Below are 21,809 nucleotides of genomic sequence, written 5' to 3'. Positions count from 1 at the left end.
TTTGTATCCAACTTTAATGAGTATTCTGGCAATCTGGGGAAAGTAAAGTATTATGTGAATTAATACAACTGTTAATATTCAGAGATCATAAATTTATATTGAAATTTTAAGAAGAGAATAGAATGTTCTTGCTAAAGATTATTGATCTGAAGTCTGAGTCTAAATTCAAAAATGTCATTTATAATATGAAAAACTATGTCAATATTTGAAATGAAAGGTACGAATAAACTTATAAAAGGCTTTGAGTATGCTATGTTTAAAATTAAAAGGTAGATTATGGATAGACTATACTATACATTAATATGATAATTATCCTATTCCTTACAAACCAGAGAAAAATTACAAATTTAGTAAAATTTGTAAGTTCATTCTTAACTTACTCTTTGGATTTGTATAATTTTTTAGTAGGTGGCTTTGCAAGATATTTGAAATTTGTTATAAATAAAAGTATCAGAAACATGATTAGAGACAAGCTGTCAATTAAATTTATTGTTAAGTCCAGATAAAGAGTTTTATACTTTAACATTACATTAGCATTAGTAGAGACATATGATGCAAGAAAGCATACTTATACAGCATCAGCCAAAAAAAAAAAAAAAAAAACCCTTCCCATTTCACCTATACATTCACTCCAAATTTTGTCTAGTTGTGCCTTGAACTACCACCACAACAAATGGAAGTTTTTTCCAACAATCAACCACCCGCTGGCTAAAGGCAAATTTCCACACATCTATTCTACAATTCTCTTTCTTCAATTGATGTCCCTTCAGGTAAGTAATCTGAGCAAGAGGAAGAATCCCATCAGAATTGAGCTTACTCAAGCCATTGGGCCTTATAGACCTCGATTAGATCACCTTGCAGGTGCCTAATCAGAAGCTGCAATTTTCAGAACTGAAGCCTTTAATGGTAACAGCAACCATTTGTTCCACTCACCAATATTGTTGTCCTTCTCTGTACTTGTTCCAGCAGCTCTCCATCCTTCCTACAATGAGGCTCCAAACATGTATGCAGTACTCAAGGTGTGGCCTGACCATTGCCTTATACAAGGGAACAAACACTATCCCTGCTAGCAAAATTTCTGTATATCACTGACAAGACACCAGACACTACTCTTCCAGCCTTTCTGCACTGCCCAGAAAATTTCATATCTCACTGGACAATTACTCCCAGGTCCTTTTCATTATCAACTACCATGCGTGTAGTACCACCCAGTTGATATGTTACTCTGGGGTTCATCATCATCAGCCATTTTCAATCCACTGCAGGATGAAGGCCTCTCCAGCAACTTTCCAGTTTCTTCTGTTTTGAGCACTGGCCATCCATTTACTACCCACAAACTCATGAATTTCATCTATCCATCTCCGCCTTCGTCTTCCAGGTTTTCTTCTAGCTCCTCTTGGATACCATTCTGTTATTTTCTTAGTCCATCTGTCATCATGTCTTCAAGCTACATGTCCTGCCCAAGACCACTTTAGTTCTTTAGTTTTGATAAGAATGTCCTTTACTTGAGTTTGCTGCCTAATCCATGTGTTTCTCTTCTTATCTAACAGTCTGATTCGCAATATAATTTGTTCCATTCTTCGCTGTGTAGTTCTCAGCTTCTCTTCCATTCTTTTGGTGAGTGCCCAAGTTTCACTTCCATAAGTCATGGTGGGGAGTATACATTGGTTCATTATTTTACGTTTCAGACAAACTGGGATATTGCTCTTCAGTATGTGACTATATTTCCTGAATGCTATCCACCAAAATTTATTCTTCTCTTGACTTCCAGCCATTTATCATTATTACAGCTAATGACTTACTTGTCCCAGATAAGTATATGACTCCACCTTTTCAATTACTGCTCCTTCAATCATTATTTCCCTTTCTGTGGCATACTTGTTCATCATTACTTTTGTTTTAGCCATATTCATCTTTAGTCCAAAATCCTTACTAACTCTGCATAACTGATTAAGATTTTCCTCTAATTCTTTGGGATTGTGGCTTATGACTACAATGTCATCTGCAAATCGTAAATGGTTTAGGTACTCTCCGTTCACATTGACTCCTTTCTGCAACCAGTCTAATCTTCTGAAAGCTTCCTCAAGGGCAGCAGTAAACAGCTTCGGAGATATTGTATCTCCTTGTCGAACTCCTTTCTCAATTTTAAATTTCCTACTGTCGTTGTCTAGTCTAATAAAGGAGGTAGCACTCTCATATATTTTCTTCAAAATCATAATATGTGGGGTGTCTATGCTTTGTCTTTCCAGTGCCCGAAACATTGCCTTATGCTGTATGGAGTCAAATGTCTTTTCATAATCCACAAATGCCAGGCATAATTGTGTTTTATATTCATTTGCTTTCTCCATTAGCTGTGATATTACGTGAAGGTGATCCATAGGTGATCCTGTCCTAAAGTCAGCTTGCTCTTTCGTTTGATTCTCATCAAGTATTCTTTCTAATCTGTTAGTAATGACCCTTGTGAACAACTTGTAGATGTGGGATAACAAGCTAATTGGTCTATAATTTCCAATTTCTGATTTATCACCTTTCTTATGCAGTAAAACTATCATTGCATTATTCCACTGCTTAGGGTTCACACCTTTTCTAATGCACTTTGTGAAGAGCCTTGCCAGTTTTTGTGTTATGTCTCTTCCTCCCAATTTTAACAACTCTACAGTAACTTCATCTTCCCCCGAGGCTTTCTGATTATTTATTTTCTTCAATGCATGTTCTACCTCATCAGGAAGAATATCAGGTATGTTGTATGTGTTGCTACTTTGCAATCCATCATTCCCCTGCTCCTTGTATAATTCTCTATAGTAGTATTCTGCTATTTGAATTATGCCTTCTCTACTGTTTATAAGTACACCGTCGCTATTCTTCAGTTTCAGTATGATTTGTCTTTCTGTATTACTCTCATGGCTGCTGATTTAAATCTTTGTTTTCCCTTAATGCTTGTTCTACTTTTCTTGTGTTAAATCTTCTTATGTCCTCTCTGAGTCTTTTTCTCCCTGTCAGTGTTTTTCTTGCTCTTCATTTGTCATCTTCGGTTACTGGGGTTACTGCTACCCATATGCAGTACTTTACATTTGTCAATGTTAAACTTCAGTTCTCAGCCAATCTGCTCAACTTTTCCAGATCCTGTTGCAGTAGCATACCATCATTACTGTCATTAGCAACCCTGCCAAACTTCGTATCATCTTCAAACTTAGACATTAACCCTGACATACCTTCATCAATATCATTGAGAAATACAGAAAACAACAATGGACCCAACACTGAACCCTGGGGGACTCATCTAATAACATTAGTCCGCAAAGAGAAATGTTCATTGATTACCACTCTGTCTTCTTCCACTCAACCATCCTTTTATCCATTGTAGCAACTTGCCCTTAATGCCACTCTGCTCCAATTTGTACAGTAGTCTTGCATGTGCAACAGTATCAAAAGTTTTTCTAAAATCCAAGTATATGATATCAAAATTATTTTTTTAATCCAGTTCCTTTGTGACCACTTATTAATATCCAATGAAATTTGTCAGATAAGACTTCCCCTTAACCAACCCATGCTGTGTCTGAACTACAGTCTTGTCTAGATGATCCTGCATTTCTTCCTTAACCAGTGATCCCCCGTTGTGAATTGGGGACACATTCACACATATCCAGTCCATGGGGGACCTCCCCTGAGTCCAAGGCACCTTCCATATGGAATGGGATCTATCCAGTTATATTAAAGGAAATAAGGGTTTGCTTATTTTCTTTAATATAATTGGATAGATCCCATCCACCCCATGTGCATTTCTGATGTTCAATTTCAACAATATCTCCTCCACTTTCTTTCAGTTATTACAAAATCATTTAGCTCCCTGCCAGAGTTTGATAAGCTTCTAGCCTCCACTTCCCTACAGACTTCCTCATATGTATAGATGAGTATACAAAATACTCATTCAGTTTGTCAGCTACCTCAGCAGGTTCATCAACAATCAAACAACTGATGTCAAGTGGACCAATTCATCACCTTCCTTCTAGAGTTTACATAAGTAAAGAAGTCTTTACTGTTTTTCTCTGCATCTTTTGCCAAAGATTTCTCGTTATCTGCTTTGCCTGCCTAACGTCCTTTGTGACTCGATTACAGACTACTTTATACTGGGTTATTCACTACAAGTGCGACAAACTTGCAGGAGGTGTAGGGGGCACAAAGATGAATTGGAATCACATAGCATTGCAGGGTCCGAAATGCCTTCGTCATGCGATAGAGGACGTTGAACGGGAGATCGCATGAACAGCGATCCCGCGGGAAGTCAGCATTTGTGAACCATTTCTGTTGAAGAAACCAAGTAGCACAAGTCCTCCGGAGTGGATAGTCTGCAGGCTCCAATGATTGGACGCGTTGCAGATGGTATGAACTCATTTGGTTTGTTGACAGCATCCTCCATACAGTGGATTGGGAAATACCCAATCGTTAGCCTATCGCTCGAGTACTCGTACTCGGATTGCCTTCTGCAAGACGTAGGACATTCTCCTCATTGTCTGGCGTCCTCGTCGTTCGCTCTCGATTCATGGTACCTCTCGTGAAACAACCAGTCTCACGTAACCTTCTGTGCACACGTGCGAAAATCGTATGATGAGGAGCATGCCTGTGTGGGAAACGTTCCTGGTACAAGCGCAGAGCGGTGTGCCCTTTACAGTCCGCAGCTCCACACGCAAGGTGCATGTTGGCCAGTATTCAACGTTTGAATACTCGTCCATCCTACTGCCTCGGGAACTGGTTCGCAAATGCTGATTTCCAGCGGGATCGCTGTTCACGCGACTTCCCATTCAACGTCCTCTACCGCGAAACGAAGGCATTTCAGACCCTGCAATGCTATGTGATTTCGATTTGTCTTTGTGCCCCTATACCTTCTGCAAGTTTGTCACACTGGTAATGAATCACCCTGTATATACCCTAGGCATCTGTGTCTTCTGATAATTTACATGCATCTCATGCATTTTTTCTGCTCTGCCACGAGTCTCATTAAGTCATCTGACATCCATTTAGGCCTAAATCTTGATTTGTTTGTTTTGTTATTTGGTTTTTAGGAGCATTAGCAACTAAGGCCATATTGCTCTATGAATATGCGGTGGTCATTCCCTGACCTTTCCACATCCTCCGTATTTGGTGGTGATGGGCTCAACCCTGGTCTAATCAAGAAGCATGTGCTACGCACTACTGCTCCTTCCCACCTGGCTACGGAGGGGCCTCCTAAACCGTGAACAGTATTTCTTAGTTGGTATGAAAAGCCTAGTAGCTTCCAAGATTAATTCTTTGAATGCTTCCCATTTAGAATTTGCTGTTGGTAATGTCATCACAGTTGGTCCCACTGTATAGAAATTAAAAAAATCTCTGACACCACATTAGTCACCTTCACAAAAGCAAAAACCCTTCCCTTTACCCCTGATGGCAGTTACATCTTTAAGTAGATCCTACATCAGTACACTGTGATCACTGTGCCACCTAGTGGTTCCTTTATGTGCAGATTCTTAATGTATGAAGAATCATTACTGATAATCAGATCAAGAGTATCACTCCCTCTGGTTGCCTCTCGAACATGCTGCTGCAGAAAACAATAATCCAATAAATCCACTAAAGTCTTGCTAGTGTGCGAGTGACCAACCCACAAATTCTAATCTATATATATGGGAAGTTAAAATCCTCCATTAAAAGACAATCTGATCTCCTGGCCCACTTTATTTCTCTGTGTAGTTGTTCGTTGTACTCATCAGAGTCATTAGCCCGAAATACACTTCTACTCTCAACCTGGTTCTCCCAGTGCTTAGGTCATACCAAACTGACTCAACACTGGCTGTCCACCCATGTCAACTGGCTGCACTTCCTTAGATTTTATGTGTTTCTTAACTAACAGCATCACCCTTCACCCCTTCTATCCTTTCTGTACACACTGTACTCTTCAAATTCAATTCTGCATTCCTTATCTCTGTGTGACACCATGTCTTTGATATCCCAACAACATCAGCCTTTGATATCTTCACAAGCACCTCAAATTCATCAAATTTATTTACTATACTCCTAGCATTGGTGTACATGCAAGTATACATGCACCTGTTCTTACTCTCACTTACCCTAACACAACCTATGTATTTATTTGTTCTATGATGACTCCCACCAGCACTTGAAATCCTCAGTACCTTGCTTTCCAGGCTGCTGATCAATACAAGCAGTGCCAGACTCAGTTTTATCTTTGCCTGTAGCTACTGTTAATCTGTTTGTCAGTGAATCTCCACAAGCTTGCATTTTTCCGACCCACCTAACACTGTCTCAATAGCAGCAGCAAATATTCTTGCACCATTTCTATTTAAATGTATCCCATTGCTGTAGAAGCAGTTTCTACTGTTAACAAGCACAGACCAGGCTTAGAAAAATTCTATCCCATGAGCCTTGCACAGTCTCTCCATTGTCGAATTGATTGACAAGCCTCTCATCACATACTCCCTCCAATCAGTCTGGACAGAACTGCATGAAGAGCTCCTCCTCAATATTTCTTATATTCTAGATTTGTATACTCTCTAAATATCATACATTGCATGTCGTTGTTATTACTGAATCTCCATTATAAGACAATCTGATCTCCTGGCCCACTTTATTTCTCTGTATAGTTGTTCGTTGTACTCATCAGAGAACAACGAACAACTTTGTTGTTTAATGGCACAACGGCTGCTAAGGTCATATTGTGCCTTACATTGCATGACATATGGCTATGTATGATGCTTTACTATACAATGTATGTCTCAATTTTTTTAAAATTATTATCCCTACTTTCACATTATTTTAAATTTGTGATTCATACTCCCAGAACTCAATTCAAGCCCTTTCTAGGGTGAGGATTTGCAACTTCCCCCTAGGCTACCCGAGCCTTGTTATTTTTGCAATATTTCCTTTGCTTTTTACTTTGCTATCTTCTTCCTCTTATTTCTTGTGAGCCATTAGTTTTATGATCACATATTGAGAAACTATTTTCTACCTATATTAACTTTTGTTAGCCTCCACAAAGTTTCAGTATGTTTCCTTGCTACTTTGTTTGTTTATTACTTTCTTATCTATGTCGAGTTGTATTCCTCACGAATTTAATTTCTCACTAGAGGTCGCTATAATTCATCTGTAATGCTATTAAAAAACACTGACTCGTATTTATAAAATGCCTTTATTATAATAAAATAAAATATATGCATACTGACTGTATATTAAAATAAAATACAATAAATAAATAGTGCATAAAGAGAATAAAATACAATAAAATATAAAGTGAAAAGTGCTAAAAATCACTAAAAACCATTAACACACTAGCTTTCGGCAGCAGCAGCCATCTTCATCAGCAATAATGGTTACAGGTTATCCGACAATTTATATAACAGATATGTCTCAGGAGGTCTGCGACATGAACTATGGCAGCTGTGCAAGGTCCACTTCTCATGCATTGGAACCAGAATTTGGACGGGCCACTTTATATCGTTTCTCTCCCCTTAGGATAAGGGTTTCAAAGAGTGGATAAATGCGACAGCCCTTATCCCTATTAAGACTGTAGCATTTGGACACTACAGTCTTAATAGTACTTAACAGTTTTAAAAGTAAATTAAAAAAAAGCTGGGATAAATATAGAAAAATTAAATGATCATTTCAGAAAACAGATAAATAGCACACTGGAGAGGAATTTTACAGAAATAGGAAATAAGGAATTGGTAGAAGTCAACTAAATATGGGCAGAAACTAGCCAAGGAAGACAGAAGTAGAAGCAACAGATTTCAAAAATCTATCAAGAAGAAGGGGTGGATGATGAATGAAACCCCAAGAAGAAAAGGAAAAAATAAAAATCCAATTAAATATAAAGATGTATACAATAAATAAATAATGCTAGATATTAAGATGGCTAAAGAGTAATACAGTTCTAAAAAATGTGAAGAAATAGAAGACTTACAGAAAACACACAATTACTTTAATAACACAAGAGAGATAAAGGTATGACAGAAAGATGCAGGAGGAGGCATTGTGAATAGTTAACAAATGAAATTGACAAAATCATAACACATACCCCATCTTGACAAAAAAAGGCTCTGCTGCCTTTTGTTGCCAATAATCAAGAAAATCAAGTGATAATTAGTAATAAAATTACTAATTCTATTAGTAATTTCAACTTGTAGCCCTGTCATCTCAAGATGACAGAGAAATAAGTTGAAACTGCAATAAAGAACAAAACAAAAATAAATCTACAAGTCCTAACGAAATTCATTCAGAACTGTTTAAACTGATGGTAGAAAATGGCACAACTCAATTATTCAACCAGGTGTACGATAGCTGAACAATTACAGAGGATTGGCTAAAATCCCCCTTTACTGCCTTACCAGGAAGGATAAATACAATGATTGTAAAACAAAATAACAAAACTTATCCACAAAAGAATACATAATTAATGTGAGAAAATGGAATAACACATTAAGCACATTACACATTTTGGTTAAAATGTGCAAAGAAAAGCAACAAGATATCTATATTTGTTTAACTGACTTCAGAAATCAGTTAAGCAGATATAGACAACAAATGCTTTTAGCATCTATATCTGCTTTTGGAAAAGCATTTTGAGGATGTAAAATATAAAAAATTAATGAATATCTTAAAAGAAATGAGAATTGAAAATAAGATTACAAAAATTTTAAGAAACTTATATTGGAGACAAAAAATTATAATGAGAGTAGATTAACACAAAAGATTGAAATAACAAAAAAGGAAGAAAAGCTAGGATGCACTACAATTTAACATATATGTGGGGGGAAAAAAATCACAAGGATATGACAATGATACAATTTTTAATTTTCAGATATGAGGATGATACAATTTTTAATTTTCAGATATGAGGATGATACAATTTATTGAAAACTCACAGAAGGAATTACAGGAATTTATGGAAAGAGCGAACATAGGAAGTCAAGAAAATGACATAGTCGAGTGGTCAGGTACACAAGTGCTGTAGCACACACTCTTTGAGTGGACCATGGTTCAAGCCAGTGACTGCTAAATACGATTAACATTTTTTTGATTGATTTATTGTAAACTCCACTGACTTGGTGGTCGTGCCGGAGTATAAACATGAAATTAGGTCTAAAAATAAATGCACAAAAACAAAAATAACGATGATTAGTAAAAACAAGAAGCAAAATGAGGTGGAAATTGATATAGATGGACCAGAATAATTCAATGAAAATTAAGTGCAGAAAGAAATATAGCAAGCTCAAGCTTCTGAAAATGAAATCAGCATTATGCAGAAGGAACTTAAGGATAAATACCAAACTCAGTGTTGAAATGTAGTACATAGGTCGACCATCACTAATGTGGCCACAGATAATTCGGACATAATTTACGCGAATGTAATTTCAAATTTCCCAGGTAGGCGCACTGACCTTGACACTACTGTTTTGGTGGCGTTGGTTGCAGCATCAGCTGTTGACACGAACTCGTAAACACTGGAAAGCCATTCCCACTTGTTTTTCTGCATTTATTATTATAACCTGCTCACATTTAGCCCCAGCCATGGTTCCAATACATAAAGGAAGTGCCTCTCGTGGCGTAAAGCGCAAACACCATACATTGTCCTTAACAGATAAAGATGAACTTCTGAAAAAACTCAACAGCGGTATGTCCTGTGAGAAATTGAACTCTGCATAATTGTAAATTCTAGCAATTTCTCTCAGTTCGTCTTATTTTAGTAATTTTCTTTTAGCCATTCCTTTTTAGATTATTTTATTTTTTTTTATAACACACTTGTACAAACTTATGGAAAAACACAACACAGTATGATGGATAATACAGTGCACTAACGAACTTGTTTTCACAAAATCTCTAACAATACTGACAAACTTATTGCAACATATGAGAGTTTATTTTATCACAATTAGTTTTATTGCAGAGCTCACCGCACGTGAAATAAACTAATGACAAACGACCTTCATATGTATGCTGTACGTGGCCAACTGCTTCTCAAGAAATAAAGTAACCTACTGGGCCACGTCGGCCACATATATGCAACATAAAAAAATACTTTTTTTTTTGATATTTTAAGCGAAAAAAACGACAACACTGACATTACAATATTTATTTTAGAATTACTAATCAAATTATTTGCTAAATATTTTTTGGCCCCTGGGGAATTTTTTCCCCTGGGGAACTAGTTAGGCAGTCAAGGTAGGATGAGGTGGTTAGCCGTTGGGTAAACTGTATGTGCTAAAATAACCACAGGTGATCCGGCACCCCAAAGGTTCCAACACTGCCAGATTAGTGATGGTCGACCTGTACTGGGCCTGTTCTACAATATTTGGTGCTGAAACATAGACATTAAGAAAATATGACATAAAAAAAGTTAAAATGTAGACATACCAAAGAATGCTAAAGGTATCTTGGACTGAAAAAGTGACAAATCAACAAAATCTCTATTGCTGGGGGGGGGGGGGGGGAGAAATGAAAATCCTGAGAAGTATAAAACAAAGGAAAATAGCATATCTAGGCCACAATGATGAATATAAACTGCTCCAAACTAAAACAGGAGGAGGCATTAACAGAAAGCAGGATAGATAGGAGAATAACTTCACTTGATAACTTAGCATTAGCCATGCAGTGCAAGGAAGCTTCAAAGCTTCAGGCTTTTACTGCATCAGCCAAAATAAATAAATTAATAATAATAATAACAACAACACTAGGAGGCTCACCCCTTGCCAACCTTCATGTATAGGTCATTTCCTGATTAGATATTGATCAGTGTGTTTCAACAGGTGTCTGGAATCAGTGACATTTGATTTGCTAATGTAGTAATTAACACAATCAGGAAATGACCTATGCAATTATTTACCTGAGCATTTGTAGTGACATAATTGCCCCATCCACTTGTACCACTTGACCAACAGCATCCCCCTTCTCCCATTGGCATTCTGAAGGTCGAATAAATATCACCAGGAGGAAACCTTTTTTAATGTACAAGAGATAATAAAATCAATAAAAATAATAATATATAAAAATAAAATATAAAATGCAAGTATACCACCTCATGTTAGTAACTATTCAGCTGACCTTTGATTTTCCCACAAGCTGTCAGCCTCAACTACCCACAAAGGTAACTTATTCCTGTAATTAACAATTCACTATCTAAAGAAAATTTCCTACAATTAAGTCTAAATATGCTTCTCAATAATTTGAATTTATGGCCTCTTGTTCTGAAACAATTTATAACATTGAAAATTTTGCCCTCACTCATTTTTCAATCACCCTCTCAGAGTCTTACAGACCTCACCTGGGCTTCCCCCTTAAAGTGCCTGGTTGCCAAGCTCTGTAGCCCAGATAACTGAAATTTTTCCTAATACAGGTGCCATTCTGCAAATCTCATCAAGCAGTTGATGAGATTTGCAGAACGGCAAGATCTTTTCATTAAATGCAGGCTTACAACTGCTTTATAACAGTGGGCATGATGCAAATGTAGTTTGCAGTAATGACTATAATTGTACAGCAATAAGCAGCACAGGAAGAAGCAGAAGAATAGTTCTTGACAATCAGATAACTATGTGATATAGGAGCATTAGCAACTAAGGCCATATTGCTCTGTGAATATGCGGTGGTCATTCCCTGACCTTTCCGCATCCTCCATATTTGGTGGGCAAGGGCTCGAACCCCAGTCTAATCAAGAAGCGTGTGCTACGCATTGCTGCTCCTGCCCACGTGACTACGGAGGCGCCTAATGTTAACAGAATAAGGTTTAGTATACGGTGATGTATATATTATTATTACATTAATATAAACCACAAGACTTTTTGATGTACTTGAATATTATTTTGAAAATATCCATAAGAACTGCAAGTTATAAAATTAATAATAACAGAAAAATGAACTTCTATAATCAAAATTAAGTTATCCTACTTACTTATATATGGGTGCCCTGCAACTAATTTCAAAACATCAATTTCTCTTAGTGTAGCATCTTGAAGGGTAGTACCTGCGGTATCATCAGTATCTGCACTGATATCTATGATCTTTGCAGCAAATTCTTTACCAGTTTCCTTTTCAATACATCGCCTAACAGTGCTACTCACTCCTCTATAAGAAAAATATTTATTTTAAAAAACAAATACATGGATCTCATATTTTTAAATCTGACAAACAAAATTTATCAGAGATGCAGCAGCCAGTTTCAGCACTCTGGATCTCTGAAAGAACAAATACAAATGCTTTTAACTGAGAAATGAATCTAAAAAAAAAAAAAAAGAATAAAACATATACAACGAAATTAGAGATCATTCTATCAGTCTATTAAACAATTTCTCAAATTAGAAATTATTGGCTTCCTTCATTTTCTAAAAAATCAGATTATTGATATAGTATTATCAAATCTCTGCCTAGAATCCAAAAACTTTCCTCATTATAAAAAATTCCAGTACGTATACTGCTAGCTTTCCTGTATATTTCTTTCATTCCTGTTTACAATATAACTTCTTTCCTAGGAATTATAAATTAATTTCCATTAAAAAATTAAAAGGTACAAAAGAATTAAAAGATAAGACTAGTATTGTACTGATTTTAACAATTCTAAAAATTTTTGAAATCTATGCTGTCATCATTAATAGTTTTGATATGTCCTTCAAAGTCTCCAAGACTCATTACAGCATTCTAAGGAGATCTAGTTAGCAACTTATTATATATTGTACTATCTTTATTATAATGAAAGTGCTTAAATAAGAAAAATCAAACATTATTTATACTAGTGTTTTTCACCCAATGGCCACAGATTGACATGGATGACATTGTAGCTTGTTCAGATATGTAATGATATAAAGCATTAAAAAAAAAAAAAAACAAAAAACAAACTATAGGCCATCATATGCTTTTGTCAATAAGATATGTATACTCGTTACGTTATATGTGTTTAGTTATGTTGGGTTTGGTCAGATAAAATTAGACAAGTACACCATGTTAAAAGCACATTTATTTATTGGCTCTAAACATAGCAGCAACTAAATGTTGGCTAAATACTTACAAAAGCATGTTGGCTAAGAACCAGCAGAAACAGTAGATTTGATGAGTTTATATCAGAAATAAACATAAGCTGTACTTCTATGAAGTAACAGTATATAATATTTATGGATAAGTAAGTTTTTATGGTAACCAGCAATAAAAGGAGAAATTAGGAGGTAATCATAATAATAACAAGTGTTCATTTATTAAATAGTATTGTGGTTTGGGCATCTAATCAATGGCACATGTTTTTTGTCTGGTGGCACTGGGGATTTTCCCCCAACTCCATGCCTAATCAGTGCCATACATAGTGTACGGGGTGAGGTGCCACCAGTAGTTTCCCACAACTGCACCTTTAGTACTCCTGTGAGGAAAAACAGTACTCTGTAAGTGCCAGAAGTATGTGTGTATATGCGGTATGTAGTTTTATGTCATGATCTGTTGTTCTTCTGGCTACTTGGCCACGGGGCCCCTGGTGGGACCCACATTGCCCATACACACCACTCTGTTTCTTGTAGGAGGTGAGCCAGGTAGTAAAGATTGCTTCTCTAGCTGGTCTCTGCCAGGGTCACCTGAGCTTCATGGACGGAAACCAAGTAAAAAAAATAAAATTAAATAAAAAATTTTTAAATTTAAAAAAGGGGGTTCAATCAAGTAGGGGAGAGGGAATAGACAGATGTTTTGGGGGATGTAGACAGACGCATCCTCAAAGAAACAATGGAAACAAATCCATCAGGCAAGTGGGATCCAGGGATTAGGGGTAAAAGTACCCTGGGTAAGAGAACCCAATGTAGATCATCAAGAGGCCAATGGTCTCTGTTGTGGTGAGTTGAGGATTTCCCTTGAAAGGAATTGCCCAGGCTTGATGTTTCCAAATTCCAAATCGACTGATGTCATAATCCAAACTGTCACTTCTCAACTCAGATACTGGTTTTAGGTGTCAATCCATGTCTTGTTTCCCATGTAAGGGATAGTCAGATCCTGTGATTTCAAAGTCGAAATCAAGTAATTTTACAGTCTGATTGATCTTGCCAGTGGATTTAGTTGTAGATATCAAGCCCAACTGAACTTGGATGCATGCAGTGAATCACAGTTCAGTTGAGCTTCAATTAGGTTGATGGTCAATGCTACTGGGCAGGGATGCCCAGAATCTGCCTCAAGTTACTGTTCTTGGTGATTTAATAAGCTTCTTACTGTTCTTCATCTGTTGAAGACATCCTGTGCAAAAGTGAAGTATTTATAATTGCCATGGGTATGAATAATAATCTTTGTGATCAAAACAGATCTCAAGTCTTCATAGTCACGACAGTCATTCATTATGTGGTGCCAAGATTTCTCAGTGCCACAGTAGCAGCATGACTCACCTGTAATGCCCAGTTTTACGTACAGGCTGGGGAAAACCAGCTTGGTGCTTTTGGGAATGCGAACATTATTTCTGGGATGAATTTCTTTGTTCCCTTAGTGGATGCCATCCCTCTATCCTGCTGCAGGTGAGCAAGAAGATGCCTTTTCTCTGTCTTGTGATTTATTGGTGGGTTGGTGGTGAATCCAATGGTGGGTGAAGATTCTTTTGGAGAGATGACATAACATGCCACATCCAATTATTTAAAGGTCTAGAAGGCAGGATCCCAGCAAGGACTTGGAGAGCAGGAGTACTCACCATGCAGCAGGCTCTTGTGATAGTAAGTAGTATTGCTCTTTGAATGGTGGCTAATTTCTTCTGATTTGTGACAATAGTTGTCCGGTGATACCAGACCCCTGCAGCATATGAGATGGTAGTAATAATTACTGATTTGTAAATCAGTGCCAGTGGAAGTCAGTGTATAGTGGCATAGTGTTTGAGGAGTAAGGCACCATTGATGATCTCCCACAATTGCACCATTAATACTCTTGTGAAGTATACAAAACTCTGTAAATCCCAGAAGAGTTTGTTTGTACTGAGGTTTAGTGGCCAGAAGTGTGTGTGTGTGTGTGTGTGTGTGTGTGTGTGTGTGTGTGTGTGTGTGTGTGTGTGTGTGTGTGTGTGTGTGTGTGTGTGTGTGTGTTATGTTGTATGTGTACAGCAGGGGTGGCCAACTTAATTTGTGATGCAATCTACTTTTTTTCTTCAAAATGTGCAGTGATCTACCATCTCAAGAATTTCATTGCACATGGTTAAAAAAGTGATCAACACATATTGCAATATGTTGTTTATAAATTTAAAAATTAAATACAATTCAGAATTCTTATTTTAAATTCATACGTATTTAAATTTTTAATTTATGTGAAGTTTGTCTCTCCATGTCATCTGCCAAGCTTTCAAAATCGAGGATATACTGTAATAAGGGCAACCGTAAAGAATCTTCTGTACGCAAGTCCGTAAGAATAGAGCGATTCTTTGTCTTTGTTTGTTTCAAATACAAAAAGGCGGGTTCACTTAGATATAGGGAACCAATACAGGAATTTAAAAGTTCACTGCATTTTTTTACATTTGGGTACTTTTCTCGGCAAACATATTTCCAAAAGTCCTTTTCTGATGATCTGGCTTTTAGGAAAATATCGTTTTGCAATGTAACAATTTCATTTTTAAGTAATATTTTCTGCAATTTGTTTTGTATCTAAATCAACATTAAATGGATAAGAAATATATTGAACAATGTCTTCAATTGTTTTAAAATCACTGAAACTGGTTTCAAAATCATCCCAACTTTCTCAATTTCAGAAACATATTTCTCACTATTAAATTCAAAAACAGGATATTTTTGCAAATGATCTTGCATATTAGCAAAATGATCAAATTTTTTTTCTTTGAGATCCTTAGCCATTGCCAAAAATTGATATCTATATGCAGAAATTCTACTAATCATGTCACCCACATTTTCATTTTTTCCCTGTAATTCCAAATTCAGATCACTTAATTTACTGGTAAAATCTGCCAAAAAAGCTAGATCACACCACCACTCCGTATCTAGTTGCTCATAATCATCACCCTTTGATCAACAAATTTTTTAATTTCATTCAGCAAATTTCAAAATCTCTGTAGAAACTTACTCTGACTCATCCGCCTCACATCTGTGTGTAATATCTGATCTGGTTCATTTTCATCGAGTTGCATTTTGAAAAGTCTCCTTTGAAGAGATTGTCCTCTGATGGAATTCACGATTTTTATAGCTATATTTAATCTTTTTCTGGCTAACACTTGTTGGTGGATGATACAGTGGTAACTCAAAAAATCTGGGAATTCATCATCCTTTTGGCACAATGCAATGAATTCGTTAAGATGCCCAGTCGTTACTTTAGTTCCATCTGTTGTTTTGTTATTGATACGAGTTTAAATGGTGGTAATTTTATTTTTTTCTAAAGTCACTATTAGGTGGAAAATCCGATTAGTATTTACCATAGAATGTGTTGAAGCCTTTCTAAATTTCCTTTTTTGGATATAGCCATGGAAGCATTGCAAATCAAATAACATTTTTCTTTTATCATTGCAAAAAAAAGTATTCCAATTCCCCTCTTTGTGAAAATGATATGTTTTACTCTTTTTCATAGTATTCATTCTAAATCAAAGGGTATTAAATTAACGGGTATTAAATTGCTTTTGACATCTCACACGCTTTCGATTGTGTTTGGCATTAAGGTCTTCTAAACAAGCTTCCATCTTATGGTTTACCAACATTTTTTGTAATTGGTTATCCGGTTTTCTCTCTGATTGCTCACTGAGGGTGATGATAGATGGCTTCCTGTTTTCTAACTTTTCCACTAATGCTGCTGGTGTCCCCCAAGGTTCAGTTCTTTTCCCCACTCTTTTAGCATTAGCATTAGTAGAGGCATATGATGCAAGAAAGCAAGCTTATTCAGCATCAGCCAAAAAAAAAAAAAAAAACAACCACTACTCCCATTTCACCCCTCCATTCGTTCGAAATACCTGTCCAGCTGAGCCTTAAATTTGTTTAGGCTATCAACTTCAACAACAAGCGATGGAAGTCTATTCCACAAACCAACTGCCCGCTGGCTAAAGGCAAATTTCCGCACATCTATCCGACATCCGTCCTTCCTCAATTTGAATTTATGCCCTCTCAGGTGATTATTCTGAGCAAGAGGAAGAATCCCATCAGCATTGAGCATGCTCAAGCCATTCAAAGCCTTATACACCTCTATCAGATCACCTCGCCGATGCCTAGTCTCCAGGCTCTCTAATTTGCAAAACTTAAGCCTTTCTTCGTAAGAGCAACCTTTGTTCCATTCACTAATTTTGTTGCCCTTCTCTGTACTCGTTCCAGCAGCTTTACATCCTTCTTGAAATGAGGCCTACAGACCTGTATACAGTACTCAAGGTGTGGCCTGACCAATGCCTTATACAAGGGAATAATCACATCCCTGTCCCTGCTAGAAAAATTCCTGTATATCATTGACAAGACACAATAAGCTACTCTTGCAGCTCGTCTGCACTGCTCAGAGAACTTCATATCTGCCTGCACAATTACCCCCAGGTCCTTTTCATTCTCTACCACTGTCAGCGTAGTACCACAGAGTTGATACGTTGATTTGGGGTTACTGTTTCCCATATGTAGTACTTTACATTTGTCAATGTTAAACTTCATTTGCCACCTCTCAGCCCATCTGCTCAACCTTTCCAGATCCTGTTGCAGCAGCATAGTATCAGTAGTGTCCTTAACAACCCTGCCAACCTTTGTATCGTCTGCAAACTTGGACATTAAGCCTGATACACCATCATCAATATCATTTATAAATACAGAAAACAACAATGGACCCAACACTGAACCCTGAGGGACTCCACTAATAACATTAGTCCACGTTGAGCAGTGTCCATTGATTACCACTCTCTGTCTTCTGCCACTCAACCATCCCTTTATCCATAGCAGCAATTTGCCTCCTTTTCCTCTTGTATATTAATGACCTTCTTCCATTTACTGGAAATCCTATCCATAGTTTTGCCGATGATTGCACATTGCATTCCAATTTCCATTTTGAGAAACCTTGTCCTGCTTGATCAGCTTCAACTTCTCGAATAACCACTATCAATTCCTTAAATGCCAATCTCCAGGTAATTCTCCAGTGGGGCAAAGACAACTTAGTTGATTTCAATCCTTCTAAAACTCAGTCTTGTCTTATATCTCGCAAAAAGAATCCTTCTGCTCCTATGCTTATCTTTGGTGACACTCCGATTTCTAGGCAAGTTGATATATCTTTTTTGGGGATTACCCGGACTTCTAATCTCTCTTGGCACAAACACATTACAAATATTGCTTCTTCTGCATCCAAAAAATTTGGTTTTCTCTTTTGCTTTCAGCATTACTTTTCTTCCAAAGCTGTTCACTCTGTTCAAATCACAAAACGACCCTACCATGGAATATTGTTCCCACATCTGGGGCTGTGCCCCCAAAACCACTCTCAGGCTTCTAGATTCCATTCAGAAGAGGGCAGTTAGGTTAATTAATGACTCTTCTCTAACAGTCTCTCCACTCGCTGTCTCATAGATGTACTATTTCTGCTGCATGCCTTTTCTACAGATACTACCATGGGCACTGTTCTTCTGAATTGGCTTCTATAATTCCTGTCCGAACACATGCTGTCACCAGTCAACATGCACTTACTGTCCAACTTCAAATTCACGGAACCAACTTTTCATCTTCCCCGTTTATTCATTCAACTGCCGTTTTCGGTAACAACCTTTCTTCATAAGTATTTCCTGAAAATTACAGTCTACAAAAGTTCAAGTCTAATGACAACAAATATCTTCTCTCGTCTTCTCAATCTCCAACCCAAGCACGGTACTAAGTACTATAGGTTCTAATACCTCTCATGTTCGGGGTTTATATAAAAAAAAACATCACAAATAGAAATATAAACAAGATATTTATTAATAGTTGAGGCAAAGCTAAGTAATATTTGACAGCTGCTCTCAAAATATTGCATAATGAGCATTTGCAACCTTTATACAACAGTTTTGGTAAACACGACAATTATGGCTGAAATGTTATCAGAAGCCCTCAGTTTGCTTCACTTTATCATTTTAAATGGAAAACAAAATGAAAAGTTCACCAGGTGCAAACTGAGTGGACCGGGGTTCAAGCCCGTGACTACTAAATACGATAAATATTTGTATTGACGATTTATTGTAAACTCTACTGACTTGGTTGTCGTGCCGGAGTATAAACAGAAAATTTATTTATTTATTTATTTATTTATTTAATATTGAGCTGAACTGCCTCTGGCCCTGATGACAGCAGCACACCGTCGAGGCATTGACAAAATCGATTTCTGAAGATAATCAACTGATAGTTCGTAGTTCCAAACACAAATTATGGCTTCCTCAAGTTTACGAAGGGTGCTTGGTTTCTTTCTGGTGACTGCAGATTCCACAAGATGCCAACAGTTCTCTATAGGATTCAGGTCTGGGCCGTTTCCTGGCCAGCTAACAGTTGTAATGGACCGTTCTTCCAACCATTTTTTCACCTGTAACAAATGTAAACACATTACTGTTGAACCTCTAATGCAGAAATGAAGCTAAAGTGGCTACAGCCTATTTACACTTTTTGCCCGATGACAAGGAGCAGAGTCATCCTGAAAGATGCAGTTACTTGGCAGGTTGAAATGGTCTCTAATGGTTGGCAGCAATTTGCCTTCCAATATAAACAGGTATCCATTGGCATTTACGGAACCTTTTATAAACTGCAGGTGACCTACTCTGCAATATGAAATGCACCCCATATCATTTGGCTGGTAGGGAATTTCACTGTAGACCACGATACAGTCTGGATGGTATTCTTCACGTCTATGGCGAATCATTTGTCCCATCAGAGCCATGCGGGTTGAATTTCTTCTCATCTGAGAAAACAACTGACTTCCGCTGCTCAGGGGTCCATTTGACATGCTCCTTACTCCAAATTAATCGGGCCTTTTTTATTTTTTGTGTGAGGAAGGGCTTCGTAGGATGATGGGCTACAAGTCCATTTTTGAAACGGCATCTTCTGACTGTTACTGCACCTTGTTACCACTCCTGTATGTTCTTCCCATTCTCTTTTCAGCTTAGACGAAGAAGCTTTACAGTTTTTAAGGCATAAGAGTTTCAAAATGTGGTCCTGTTTTAGCGGTGGTATCCCAAGAGTCTTGCCAGATGGTCTGCAAGTTTTCAGCAATGCACTTTTGTTCTTTCTCTTTGGGGTCATTACTGATGTCTAATTGAATCCCCAGGATTTCTATTTGTATTCCTTTCTTTACATGTCAGTTTAGTCCACTCTTTATTACCTCTAAGTAGAGGGGTAGGCGACTGGCTAGGGCTTGGATGGCTGGTGTGCTCACAGTGCAGCAAGCCCTGGTAATTGTGAATAACACTGCTCACTGGATGGAGTCTAGTTTCTGCTTATTATGGAGTAGCGTAACTCTGCTAAACCAAACCGCTGCTCCATAACAAATAATTGGGAAGCATATGACATACAGAAGAGCTAGTCCCTTTCCTTTGAGGCCCCAGTCGGCACGGCAGATTCTATTTATCATTGCATATTTTTACAGAGATGGACAAGGTGAGAATGAAAAGTAAGTTTGCTGTCTATAATAACACTCAGGTACATTACGTTTGGGTAGAGCCTGATGGAAGTGTTAACTACTTTCATAACAGGTCTTGTTATCTGAAGATACAAGGATTGATTTGGTTTTCTCTCTGGATATTGTTTCATTCAGTGCATAGTGTTTGGGTAAAGCGCCACCTGTGGTTTCACACATCTGTGCCATCAGTACTCTTGTGATGAATACAGAACCTCTGTAAAAGCCAAAAAGGTGTTGTGTGTTATATACGTAGTTTTGTGTTAGGATCTGTTGTGTTCTAGCTACTTGGCTGCAGGGCTCCAAGTTGCCCACCACCACCTCTGGGAAGTGAGCCAGGCTGTCCACAGTACTCTGGCTGCTCTCCAATGATGTTGACATCAGAGTATACAAGGTAGAGAGTCATATCCAGGAGGTTCATGTCTCAGATTAGGTTGTTGTTTCAACAACAAATAATTCTGAGTAGTATGTCATATCCAGGAAGTTTTTTATTTTGATCTTCAATGGGTGGTGTTTGAGCAGCAACCCACCTAGCAGTGAAGACAGACTGTGCAAACTCATCTGTGTAGGTGGCAAGCACTGCTCGTCCATTATAATCAGCTGCTCACAATGCTGGAGATTATCTTGGATTTTAGTGGAAAACCTTAACCAGAACATATCACATTCCTGGCAGTCAACCAGTGGTCTTCATAGTTGAAGAGTTCCCTTTAATAAGGTTGACAATACAGACTTGAGCAATATAGACTTCGTTTTCTCTCCCAATATCTTAAGTCGGTGAATGGATGCCCAATCCTAGAGTTTATTTAGTGTGAAATTTGCATGCTCCTCTAGAACAGCTCGAGTTGCCATGCACCACCAAAATGTCGGCAAATGCAAGGGGTTGCATCATCCCAAGGAACTCGTCCAGGACAAAAGAAATGTCCCAGGATGGAGGTCTGAGGGCAACCTTGGGAGACCTAGCTAGTGACAGATTTGTACCTGGTAGTAACATGGACAGTGTGGTGGCTCATTTACTCCTTGACACAGCTGTAAAGGTTAAGTAGTCCTTTGGCTTGACCGAGTCTTCTGAATAAAAGAAGCGGCTGTGGTGGCCAAGAATACTTGGCCACCACAGCCGATTTGATCAGCTGTAGTGGCCGAGGTTCAGCATCTGCTTGAACATGATTGGGTTCTTAAAACCATCCTGTTGCTTTCAAGCAGGCTTTGATAGGCCATACACCCCCACACTTTTCACTTCCACCTGTCTC

The 21,809-nt window shown here is 37.7% G+C and overlaps 1 protein-coding gene across 3 annotated transcripts in view; it reads right to left on the bottom strand.

The window, feature by feature from the left end:
• The window catches only part of PhKgamma (phosphorylase kinase gamma), a 318,732-nt gene that overhangs the window by 228,768 nt on the left and 68,155 nt on the right, over window positions 1–21,809 (bottom strand). For all 3 annotated transcript variants that reach the window (XM_090374302.1, XM_090374304.1, XM_090374303.1), the window contains exon 3: window positions 11,933–12,105. In XM_090374302.1, coding sequence (XP_090230428.1) covers window positions 11,933–12,105 — 173 coding nt within the window. The remainder of the gene's footprint in view (window positions 1–11,932; window positions 12,106–21,809) is intronic.

Source organism: Mastigoproctus giganteus, chromosome 5 (assembly GCF_048544385.1).
Source record: "Mastigoproctus giganteus isolate SK-2022 chromosome 5, ASM4854438v1, whole genome shotgun sequence".
NCBI lineage: Eukaryota > Metazoa > Arthropoda > Arachnida > Uropygi > Thelyphonidae > Mastigoproctus > Mastigoproctus giganteus.
Note: the sequence above shows the minus strand (reverse complement) of the source record. Positions and strands in the feature narration are given on the sequence as shown.